The sequence below is a fragment of the Oncorhynchus mykiss genome, chromosome 4 (assembly GCF_057628025.1).
Source record: "Oncorhynchus mykiss isolate SJ-2025 chromosome 4, ASM5762802v1, whole genome shotgun sequence".
Taxonomy (NCBI): Eukaryota; Metazoa; Chordata; class Actinopteri; order Salmoniformes; family Salmonidae; genus Oncorhynchus; species Oncorhynchus mykiss.
In genome coordinates, this window is record NC_143025.1 from 76,799,438 (window position 1) to 76,811,518 (window position 12,081).

General features: G+C 41.4%; 1 protein-coding gene across 17 annotated transcripts in view; it reads left to right on the top strand.

The window, feature by feature from the left end:
• LOC110522432 (otoferlin) overlaps positions 1 to 2,637 on the top strand; it is a 118,604-nt gene extending 115,967 nt beyond the window's left edge. For 8 of the 17 annotated variants that reach the window (XM_036976028.2, XM_036976036.2, XM_036976034.2 and 5 more), the window contains one exon: positions 2,187 to 2,637. In XM_036976028.2, coding sequence (XP_036831923.2) covers positions 2,187 to 2,373 — 187 coding nt within the window. In that variant the 3' untranslated portion in view covers positions 2,374 to 2,637. Of the gene's footprint in view, positions 1 to 89; positions 2,029 to 2,186 lie in introns of those variants that run through there. The other 9 variants (XM_036976031.2, XM_036976030.2, XM_090233056.1 and 6 more) reach the window with 3 other exon arrangements.
• Positions 2,638 to 12,081: the final 9,444 nt, after the last annotated feature.

The following is a 12,081-nucleotide window of genomic DNA, read 5'->3' on the forward strand; positions in this document are numbered from 1 at the left end:
ACCCCATGTCCTTCTCCACTCCCTTCCCTATATCTTCTACCCCACTATCCCCCCACCCATCCCCTCTAACCCCCCCCCCCCCCCCCCAGTCGGCCAGACACCACCTTCCTGTGGTTCCTGAGCCCCCTGAAGGCCATCCGCTACCTGGTGTGTAACCGCTACAAGTGGCTCATCATCAAGATGATTGTGGCCCTGCTGCTGCTCATGATGCTGGGGCTCTTCCTCTACAGCATGCCTGGCTACCTGGTCAAGAAGCTGCTGGGGGCCTGAGGGGGATGAATGAGTGGATACATGCGGAGACAAGATGATTGCAGCCCCCCTCCCTCAACATCCCAGCCCTGCCCCCGCCCCACCACCCATCTAACCTTGGCAGTGCTGCTTAACACACATTCTACTCAAAGTCGTTCTATCTATCCCTTGGACCTTTTATCTATCGCTTTAACTACTAAAAACTAAGAACGTCCATATATCTTCTACTCTACAGTAGCACAGTGGGCCTAACCACTCCTGCGATGACCACTGACTAACCAATCAAACTCCTTGCCCCTGATCTGATCATCAATGATGTGGCATACCCTGATGTAACATTTTAGACATTGTTTATTTATTTATCTATTTATTTGTGACTTAAATGATTTGGAAGGACATGGTTAGTGGTCAGTTGATTGGCACTGTTGGTCTTGCATGGATATACATTTCTCAAGTGATGTTGTAATTTTTCCCATTACTTCTATTATACGGCTGTTTTTAAATGGGAATCATGGGGTTGGTTGGTGTGATCACTTGAACTGGACAACAAATGGATTGTTCCCAACAGTTAATGTTCCTCTTGCAGCCTTTGTACACATCTTAAATAATGATGAAGAGATTGAACAACAGATGTCTATTTTTTTTCTAGAGGAACAAAGAGTACAATAATAACTTTTGAATATTTATCAATTACCGAGCTAAGCATGCTATCGTTTGGTTTAATTTGTGTCCTCAAACACCAACATTTTATGTTAACAATGCTTGTTTCTTCAGCCCTTCCTTCAGTGACCTGGAATGCTCTTATAGATTCTTACTGTTATCCAGCAAATGCACAGTAGGTTTAGATATGCATGCAACTGTATTCTAACATCTCAGAGTGATTCAGTTTACATGGTCATCTGACAAGGCATGACTTTCTATTGTAGCTTTACAGTCACTTACTAAACCTTTTATTTATGTCCGGATCTAGACCCCTTTTTTTTTTTTACAATGTAGAGATTCCTAAGTGGTTATGTGCATCTTATAGCACATGAGACGTACAGGAATAGGAAGGTGGGGATTGGCCTCTTGACCTCTACCCAATCGGCCTATCAGATTACTCGGCTTGCCCTATCCGTTTTTTGAATCAGTTTAATTACTATGCATACTACCTTCCTCGAATTACTTGTTTTTGATTGACTTTTGATTACTATTGATATCGTTCTGCAATGTTGAGGGAGAAAGCACGTAAGCATTGCACTGCACCTTTTATACCTGCTGTAAACTGTGTAGGTGATGAATACAATTTGATTTGAGATTACTTAGTTTGCAGTGGGCAGTTCCCTCATGGTTTCCCTTGCTTGACCTACCTGTATTTATGAGGCAGGTTAGCATTTTTCATCATGAATCTTGTTCTGGAGGCAGCTCTTAACCCTAGCTTTAACCACACAGATAACCCTAATTGATAACCCTAGCCTTAAATTAAGACCAACAAGTGAAATTCTTTCCAGAAATGTTTACAATTGCCACTTTTGACTTTGCAGCTAGCTCAGGTCTGCCTCAAGGACAAGACTCATCCCAATAAGCGTCAGCCTGCAGTTTTGACATCATTTGTGTTGCAGTCATTTTAGTGATCCCGTGTTCACAAAATACAAACCAACAAAAAAATATATTTTAATGTTTGCACTAACTCTCGTCTGTTTGTATGATAAAGTGTATTTATATAGTTCTGTTGAAAAGTGTACAATCTTAATTTGTCTGTTTTAACAAGGACTTTCAATAAATTGAATGAATTGAAAACGTTTTTGGGAAATGTTTGGTTTATATACGTTTACAGCGTCTAATAAATGTCGCTGTGTTCTTGATGTGTGTGGCAGAGGTTGCATGAGTATCTAGACTCTTTGAGGGTATTGTGTGGATATTTTTGTTGTGTAAAACATCTCCATCTCTCCCTGTAGTCGTCCCAACACCAGTCTGTCGTGGATGCTGAGCCCGGTGCGTGTAGTGTGTATCCTAGTCTGGAGGCAGTACAAGCTGCACTGTGCTCTGCTGCTGGGGGCCGTCCTGGGACTTCTGTTCCTGGGCCTGCTCTTCTTCTCCCTGCCTTCTGCCCTCAGCTACAAGATCTTCAACGTCGCTGGCTGAACACACATTTATCAACCACGCACACGCAAACGTAACTTTCTCTCCATGTGGCTGATCCCTGAATGTATTTGCATGTTAAATAGTTTGTATTGTACTGAAGTTCTAATGCGTTACATCTTATTCAATATTGTTGGTAACATTCTACTTTACTACTAGTTAACTCCCATTATGCACTTTATATTTTACATTGTGTTCAACATCAACTCTAAGTTGATAAAGTGATTTATTTTCCTCATCAATAAATTTAAGCATTTCCACTACACTGTGTTCGTGTGTGCTCTTCTCTTCCTCATTGGTCCGCTCATTCACTCAGGAGCCAACGGCATCACCTGGGTGGGCAGAATATCCAGCTCAGAATTCATCCGAAGAATGCAGATTGTCAGTAAATGTCTCTAAATTAGCACAAACATTCTGGACATTAACCCTCTAGATGCTCTTACACACACACTCACCCTGGAGGTGCTGTATTGGTGCAGCAGCATCCGTAGCTCTGGATTCTGTTTTAAACTCTGTGTCTGTCGTTAAACCGCGATCAGAACAATGCTGGCAACAGACCGATAAAAAACTAAATCAGCGCTCAATCAATTACCGCTCTTTATATCAACAGTTTTATAACTCAATTAGAGGCCGGATTGAATCTAGAAATACATTAGCAACAGCCTTCTAATATTGAGTTTCACCCCCTTTTGCCCTCAGAACAGCCTCAATTCGTCGAGGAATGGACTCTACAAGGTTTAAAGCATTCGACAGGGATGGTGGCCCATGTTGACTCCAACAAGTTGGCTGGATGTCCTTTGGGTGGTGGACCAATCGTGACGGGAAACTCTTATGCGTGAAAAACACAGCAGCGTTACAGTTCTTGACACTGAAACCGGTGCGTGTACTTCCATACACCGTTCAAAGGCACTTAAATATTGTGTCTTACCCATTCACCCTCTGAATGGCACACATACACACTGTCTAAATTGTCTAAAGGCTTAAAAATCAATAAGGGATCATAGCTTTCACCAGGATTCACCTGGTCAGTCACAATCATCACTCCATTGTGAGAAATATGTTTGTAAAGTTTCACTTGGTCATATGATATGTGTAAGGTAGTTTCTCCACTGATTTAAGTTGACTATTTTGAGCCCAGTGAGTCACATATGATGCCCATACTAGCAAGCCTCTTAGAGTGCATGCCCAATAAACTGCTTCATTACTACTGTTATGCTAGTTTGGTTATTGAAACAGAGGGCTCTTAGCTTGGCTTTTTCTTTTTCTTTGCAACTCTGCCTAGAAGGCCAGCATCCCGGAGTCGCCTCTTCACTGTTGATGTTGAGACTAGTGTTTTGCGGGTGCTATTTAATGAAGCTGCCAGTTGAGGACCTGTGAGGCGTCTGTTTCTCAAACTAGACACTCTAATGTACTGGTCCTCTTGCTCAGTTGTGCACCGGGGCCTCCCACTCTTTCTATTCTGGTTAGAGACAGTTTGCGCTGTTCTGTGGAGTAGTACACAGTGTTGTATGAGATCTTCAGTTTCTTGCTAATTTCTTGCTGTTTTATTGCTTCCTTAATAAGGACAACCGTTTTCAGCTGTGATAACATAATTGCAAAAGGGTTTTCTAATGATGAATTAGCCTTTTAAAATGATCAACTTGGATTAGCTAACACAACGTGCCATTGGAACACAGGAGTGATGGTTGCTCATAATGGGCCTCTGTAGATATTCCATAAAAAATCTGCCGTTTCCAGCTATAATAGTAATTTACAACATTAACAATGTCTACAGTGTATTTCTGATCAATTTGATAACAGAATCGGTGTAATGAACACACCCCAGCGCAACCCTTTAAGTGGAGATTGATTGGACTTGAGATGGGTCTTTGGACTCCAGTGGTGTTACACAGACACTAGGGGGCTCCAGAGAGTCAGTCATGATGACATACAGCATCTCTCTCTCACACACACACACACACACACACACACACACACACACACACACACACACACACACACACACACACACACACACACACACACACACACACACACACACACACACACACTAGACTGCTCCACTCACTGTGACAGACACACCACAGCACCATAGGAATCAACATCCTGCTGCACTTTCTGAGTCTAGGGAGGCCAGTAATAAGAGCATTAAGACTCTTCCGCATTGGGAGAGTGGTACCAGAGTGCAGTGGGCCAGGGTTTAGTCTGGGCCAAGGTGAGGTGCTGTCTGATCTGAACAAACATCTGCATGGTGTCCCTATTTAACTCTAGGCTTGTATTACTCATAGCAGTAGTACATTATAAAGTGGTGTCTTTCCCTCAATGGTGTAAACAGATATTAGTCAAGGACTGTGTTTCTTGAGTTTCAGTGATATGTATATTATTTAATACAGTTGGTTCGAAAGGATACCAAGGCTACCAATTGCCCTTTAGTAGACCATTAGTCAGTTTAAATCAGATATTTCATAAAGGTGACACAGTCCCACATGCCATGCATGATATGGTATTGTGGTATTGATCATGTTGCTGTTGTTAATATACAGTTTATCTTACAGGTAACACGCCAAAATGAACTAATGAAGTGCACACAGTCCATTTCCTTTTATTGATGGAATGTCTTAAAAGGATTGATTGGTCTATACTGCTTTTTAACTACAATTGATTACAGACAACAACACTGCCCTGCAATAGTTAGCATATTGATTGGCTGGTTATTGATGTGTGCCATGGCATTTAAATAGCATTTATCAATAACAACTTTCTGAAGGCCTGTCGAATTTCTAGAATGATTTCACAATCACAGCCTCAACAGACTGACAGTAGAATGACAGCTAGTCAATTTATTATACATCACTGTCAGTCACTGTATGGCAGGCCTGGGCAACTCCAGTCCTCGGGGGCCTAATTGGTGTCACACGTTTGTCCCAGCCCCAGCTAACACACCTGACTCCAATAATCAACTAATCATGATCTTCAGTTAAACATGCAGTTAGTTTAAATCAGGTGTGTTTGCTAGGGATGGGGGAAAGTGTGACACCAATCAGGCCCCAGAGGACTGGAATTGCCCAGGCCTGCTGTATGGAGTAGTCTCTTGTAATTGACACTAGGTGAAGTCAAAGGGCTTGTCTTAAAATATATCCAATTCCCTGCATAGTGAGGGTACCAGTGGGGTTACCAGTGCCAGAGATTTTATGATATGGTGTCATTCTGTAAAATATGGACCGTTATTCATCTATTCAGCACCCACACACTTCGGTTTATAGCAGCGGTGGGCAACTCCAGTCTGCGAGGACCTGATTGGTGTGACACTTTTTCTCCATCCCTAGCAAACACAGATGATTAATCAAATTGCATTCTAAACTGAAGCTCATGATTAGGTGACTATTGGAGTCAGGTGTGTTAGCTGGGGCTGGGGAAAAACTGTGACACCAATCAGGCCCTCGAGGACTGGAATTGCCCACCCCTGGTTTATAGCTATGAGGATATCTTAATGTACTATTGTCCTTTAAAGTGTCCTATGTCACATAATACACTTTCCACTTAAATTTTTGGACCGGAGGTTTGACACAGCCTTGAACCAAACCCTTGCTAATGTTTTATTGTGTCTTCGTCGTTGTGTTGTGTAGGAAATGGCACTAGTTGTTCACCAATTAGCATCCTTCCTCGGGGCCTGTTCTGGCGCCCGACCACAGATGGTCCCATGACACAGAGAGACGCTAGACATAGTCTGGAGGCGACGGAGCGTAAACCAAGCACAAAGGACAGTGTCATGATGGTCCTGTGAGGATCCAAATAGGTCAGATCAGGTTTGCAATGAATGACTTCAACCAGACCCCTCTGGATGGGGGGATGGGGGGGACGGGGGGGGGGGGGGGGTGTCCCCAGATACCAGACAACTATAGAAAAGGACAACAGTAGAAGACTTGTCGGAACCATTTTGGAAAATCAGAGCCTACTCTGAAAAGGCCCAACCCCATTTCGCGAAAAGGCCCAACCCCATTTCCAAGGCGGCTTGGTTCTGAGAGAGATACACGGTGAACCAAGGCATTTTCACTTAAGTACATTCATGATGTCTTACTCCAAGCGGGCAGCGGTTCATGTGAAAAGTATAAGTGAGAGTAGTTTCTAAATGTACCAATGTACCCCCCCCCCCTCTCATTCTCTCGCCCTCACCATGTCTTTTGTAACAAGCTGCCATATTGTGTCAGTCTGCTTGGGACCTGTTTCTAATGTATTAAGTGTGTATGTTTAACTTGTGTTACCATTTAGTTAGCTGGTAAATTAATAATTCAACCAATTTGTGTAATAAGTAAGGCTCTGGTCTTTGCAGATGAAAGGGGGTTACAACTGTTCAGAATGATGATATGATACAAGGTTATGATTAATAAGTTGACTGTTTATAGATGTGATAGGTAAAGACCTTTAGAGTTTAATTTGGGAAATGGTAACTGTTTAATGAACTGCTCTCGTGGTGCCCCAGATCCTAATGAGTTAATTGTTACTTGAATAATTTGATCGGGTAACAATTAAACATAGTTAGTTTATTAGATAAATAACAGTCTTCAGATTCATGTTAAAAGTCAAGTCATGACAACAGTGTCACGCAACATCAAAGGAGGCATGTCCGAGTGTATGTGAGTATGTGTGTGACCCAACAAAGGCATGTGATGTCCAAATCATCCATGATACTTAATTAGCCGTTTTGATCTGTATCGACTGAATCAAATTGACACTCCACTTCCACAAGCTGAAAGCTTACAGTAGAGACATTCATGTTTATGACTTGTTTCTTCATAAGTGACAAAAAATTGTGAGACAGACCTCCTAAACTCTGTCATCATCATGTAACAGTAATCACAGACTGAGAGGCTGACTCACATGTCAGAGCCCCAGAAGAGAGCACTGAGTCTGGGAGTCCAGCGGCTGATGAGATACTGTACAGAGAGTCAGACAGGAAGTAGTGGAGCATGTAAATGCCATTTATGCAACTTTCTTTATGTAAATGTCATTTCAGCACCTATTACACTATTATAAATTAGTGTTCTTAGCGTAATCATCAGTGAATCTCTGAATAGAGCAAGTCACGCCACACAGCATGAGGCCTGCTATTAGTGATGGCATTCATCTTCGCCATACATACAGCCTGTTGGTATCTGTCAATATATACAGTCCTTAATTGAAACTTCTTGATACACAAAGTGTGTTTTGGGCTTCATGTAATCCTCAGGACCAGCTCTTCCATCTCACCCCACGTCATTCATTCCCTGAATTGTTCACCTCAGTAATGGGTGTCCGTCACCTTGATTCACCAAACCACCTTTCATTGTACTCCATACATGGGGGAGATTACATCATTGTGTTTTCGCTCTCAAATTCTATGCTGTTCAATCAAATCAATCAATAAAATGTATAAAGCCCTTCTTCCATCAGCAGATGTCACAAAGTCCTTATACACTTTATATAGGAAAAGCTACACTGAGTGGAAGGATTTAGAGAAAGTGACCCATACAGAATATCAATGCTTGTTTTTATTTTATTTTACAAACACAGGTTGCTATTGAGGGTGTACTGCATGCAGAGCCTCAAGACTGCTGTGCCCAATGTTGTCTGCCTCTCTGTCTCTGAGTCACTCAGTGGGAAAGACGTTCACATTGCCCTGATAAATGGATGCTGAGTCCTGTGGTATCTAACTTCTATCACCTGAGGAATATTGCCAGAGAGATTTATGACACAGAGATTTATGACACTGAGAGATTTATGACACAGAGATTTATGACACTGAGAGATTTATGCAAGCTGGTCTGCCCCGAAACGCTATTGGTCAGCGCTGAAGTATGTGCACTGACCAAGACCAGCAGGAAAGCACACATTACACTTGATTCAGCTAATGGGTGATTCCACATGTAACTAGATATTTTTAAAAATACTGATTTTAGGGATTTTCACAATATTTAATTCATAGAGGGGTCATTTGGAGGAAGGGTTGTTGACGTATCTTTGAAACTTGTATCTTAAAGCATATTGAGAAATAATTTATTGAATTAGGAACATTTGTGGCATTTTGGCCCTTCAGACATTTTGACTAATGTTTAATCTGTAGATGCTACAATCAATCAAATCATTCAAATGTATTTATAAAGCCCTTCTTACATCAGCTGATGCCACAAAGTGCTGTACAGAAACTCAGCCTAAAACCCCAAAACAGCAAGCAATGCACGGTGGCTAGGAAAAAATCCCTAGAAAGGCCTTGCCAGAACCTAAGAAGAAACCTAGAGAGGAACCAGGCTATGAGGGGTGGCCAGTCCTCTTCTGGCTGTGCCGGGTGGAGATTATAGAAGAACATGGCCAAGATGTTCAGCAGCACGACCAGATGAACTGGGGACAGAAAGGAGTCATCAGGCCAGGTAGTCCTGAGGCATGGTCCAAGGGCTCAGGTCCTCCGAGAGAGAAAGAAAGAAAGAGAGCATACTTAAAGAGAGAGAGCATACTTAAATTCACACAGGACACTGGATAAGACAGGAGAAATACTCCAGATATAACAGACTGACCCTAGCCCTCCGATTTATAAACTATTGCAGCATAAATACAGGAGGTTGAGACAGGAGAGGTCGGGAGACACTGTGGCCCCGTCCGATGATACCGCCAGACAGGGCTAAACAGGCAGGATATAACCCCACCCACTTTGCCAAAGCACAGCCCCCACACCACTAGAGAGATATCTCTAACCACCAACTTACCATCCTGAGACAAGGCCGAGTATAGCCCACAAAGATATCCCCCACGGCACAACCCAAGGGGGGGCGCCAACCCAGACAGGAAGATCACGTCAGTGACTCAACCCACTCAAATGTCGCATCCCTCCTAGGGATAGCATGGAAGAGCACCAGTAAGCCAGTGAGCCAGTAAGCCAGTGAGCACCAGTCAGCACCTGTAATAGGGTTTGAGGCAGAGAATCCCAAGCTTTACCGCTTGAGCTTTAAAATGAGTAGTATTTAGACTTCAATAACAATTTTCTTACATTAATTTATGAATATTGAAAAATATAAACATTAATATTGAAAATATATATTTTTTATTTGTTAGCCAGGATCGCAAATAGAGATGTGCAGAAAGATAATCATCCTCTGTGTCTATGGATCATTTCCCCTCAATGTATTTTTCATGACAGCCAGGCCCATCTATTCAAAGAAACATGATTTATTTAAATCTCAAATTGAGCAAAATAAGTAGTTTCCAGAGAATTGCGGTAAACAGCGCCACACTCAGGCAGAAAACTGAATGTTCTATACTCAGCCAGGCCCATCTTTTCAAATAAAATATTTATATTTTAGCAAAATAATATAAGAAGTTTTTTTGTGATCACAAGAAAATCCTAACAATTCAAGTAAAGAGAGACACAGTCTGGCAAAAATCTGAGTGTTCTATCATAAAGTGAGAACAATTAGTTTCCCTGGCTACTACATGGCCGCTACTTAGAAATACTAACAGTAAATTCATAGATGACATTCTCTGCTATAAACCTGTCTCCTCTCCAATATAATCACATAGCTTACACAGACCCACCACAGACCTTTGACAAATACATTCTGTGAAAAGGCGTCCCATGGCCTGCTTTGCCAACTAGCTCAATGTATTCCAAACACTGGTGGTAACCAGATGATCCCAATAATTGATGTAGTAAACGATTCTCCCCTCTGGTCTGTTCTACTGCAAACTGTCTGGAATTTGCTGTTTCCCTGTTTGCTACTCAAATACAGGGGCGCAACTTTGCATTTTTGTCCACTGCCAGTTTTGTCATTGGAATGTGATACAAAACTAGGCAACGGTGTGCTTTAGGACCATGCCGACGCCTCCTAGCGGTCGGGTAGGCTATTTGGAGTGATTATCCAGCTGGATAAAAAATTATATATTATGTTCCCCACACTTCTAAAATCAAAGTTGAGCTCCTGTTCAAATATATTTTACTTATTCAGTAACTATTAACGACAGGCTTTTCGCCGTATTACATAATGTCCAATGTAACATGCCTAGCTGAAACTGTATGCACGTGAACAAGCATTAACACTTTGCCGCCCATCACTCACCTTTTATGTTAACAATAATGCCCTTATTTTATGTATATTTTAAAAGTATTCAAATTAAGCAGATGCTGTTTTCTAAAGCACCTGTGGTGCTGAAGTTCAGGCCGAGGTAGGTAAAGTTTTATGTGTGCTCTAGGGCAACGGTGTCTAGATGGAATTTGTATTTCTGGTCCTGACAACTGGACCTTTTTTGGAACACCATTATTTTTGTCTTACTGAGATTTACTGTCAGGGCCCAGGTCTGACAGAATCTGTGCATACTAGATACTGCTGTAGGCCCTTCTTGGTTGGGGACAGAAGCATCAGATTATCAGCAAACAGTAGACATTTGACTTCAGATTCTAGTAGGGTGAGGCCGGGTGCTGCAGACAGTTCTAGTGCCCCCGCCAATTCGTTGATATATATGTTGAAGATGGTGTGGCTCAAGCTGCATCCCTGTCTCACCCCACGGCCCTGTGGAAAGAAATGTGTTTTTTACACTGTTTGTGTACATAGATTTTATAATGGTGAATGTTTTTCTTCCATCAATTTGTATGGCAGACCCTCATGCTAAATTGAGTCAAAATATTTTTTTAAATGAACAAGAAGACTTTGCTTTTGTTTGTTTGTTTTTCAATTAGGGTGTGCAGGGTGAATACATGGTCTGTTGTGCAATAATTTGATAAAAAGCCAATTTTACATTTGCTCAGTACGTTGTTTTCACTGAGGAAATGTAGGAATCTGCTGTTAATGATAATGCAGAGGATTTTCGAAGGTTGCTGTTGACGCATATCCCGCAGTAGTTATTGGGGTCAAATTTGTCTCCACTTTTGTGGATTGGGGTGATCAGTCCTTGGCTACAAATATTGGGGAAGATGCCTGAGCTGAGGATGGTGTCAAAGAGTTTAAGTATAGCCAATAGGAATTTTTGGTCTGTATATTTGATTATTTCATTTATGATACCATCAACACCACAGGCCTTTTTGGGTTGGAGGGTTTGTATTTTGTCCTGCAGTTCATTCAATATAATTGGAGAATCCATTGGATTCTGGTAGTCTTTGATAGCTGATTCTAAGATTTGTAATTGATCATGTATATGTTTTAGCTGGTTTGGTCTTTGTTCTTTGTTATAAAGCCAAAAGATTGGAGAAGTGGTTTATCCATACATCTCCATTTTGAATAGATAACTCTTTGTGTTGTTGTTTGTTTAGTGTGTTCCAATTTCCCCAGAAGTGGATAGATTCTATGGATTCTTCAGTTACAATAAGCAGATTTCTGACAAGCTATTCGGTCTTTTTCCGTAGTGCTGTATTGTTTTAGTTATTCACCATAGTGAAGGCTTAGACTCATGTTTTCTGGGTCACTATGTTTTTGGTTGGATAGGTTTCTCAATTTCTTTCTTATGTTTTTGCTTTCTTCATCAAACCATTTGTCTTTTTCAAAAAAATGTTTGTCTGCTTTACATTTTTAGATTTGATAGGGAAGCTGAAAGATCAAATATACTGTTTAGGCTTTCTACTGCCAAGTTTACACCTTTACTATTACAGTGAAACATTTTGTCCGGGAAGTTGTCTAAATGCGATTGAATTTGTTGTTGCCTAATTGTTTTTTGGTAGGTTTCTATGCTACTTACTATATTTATATTGTTTCT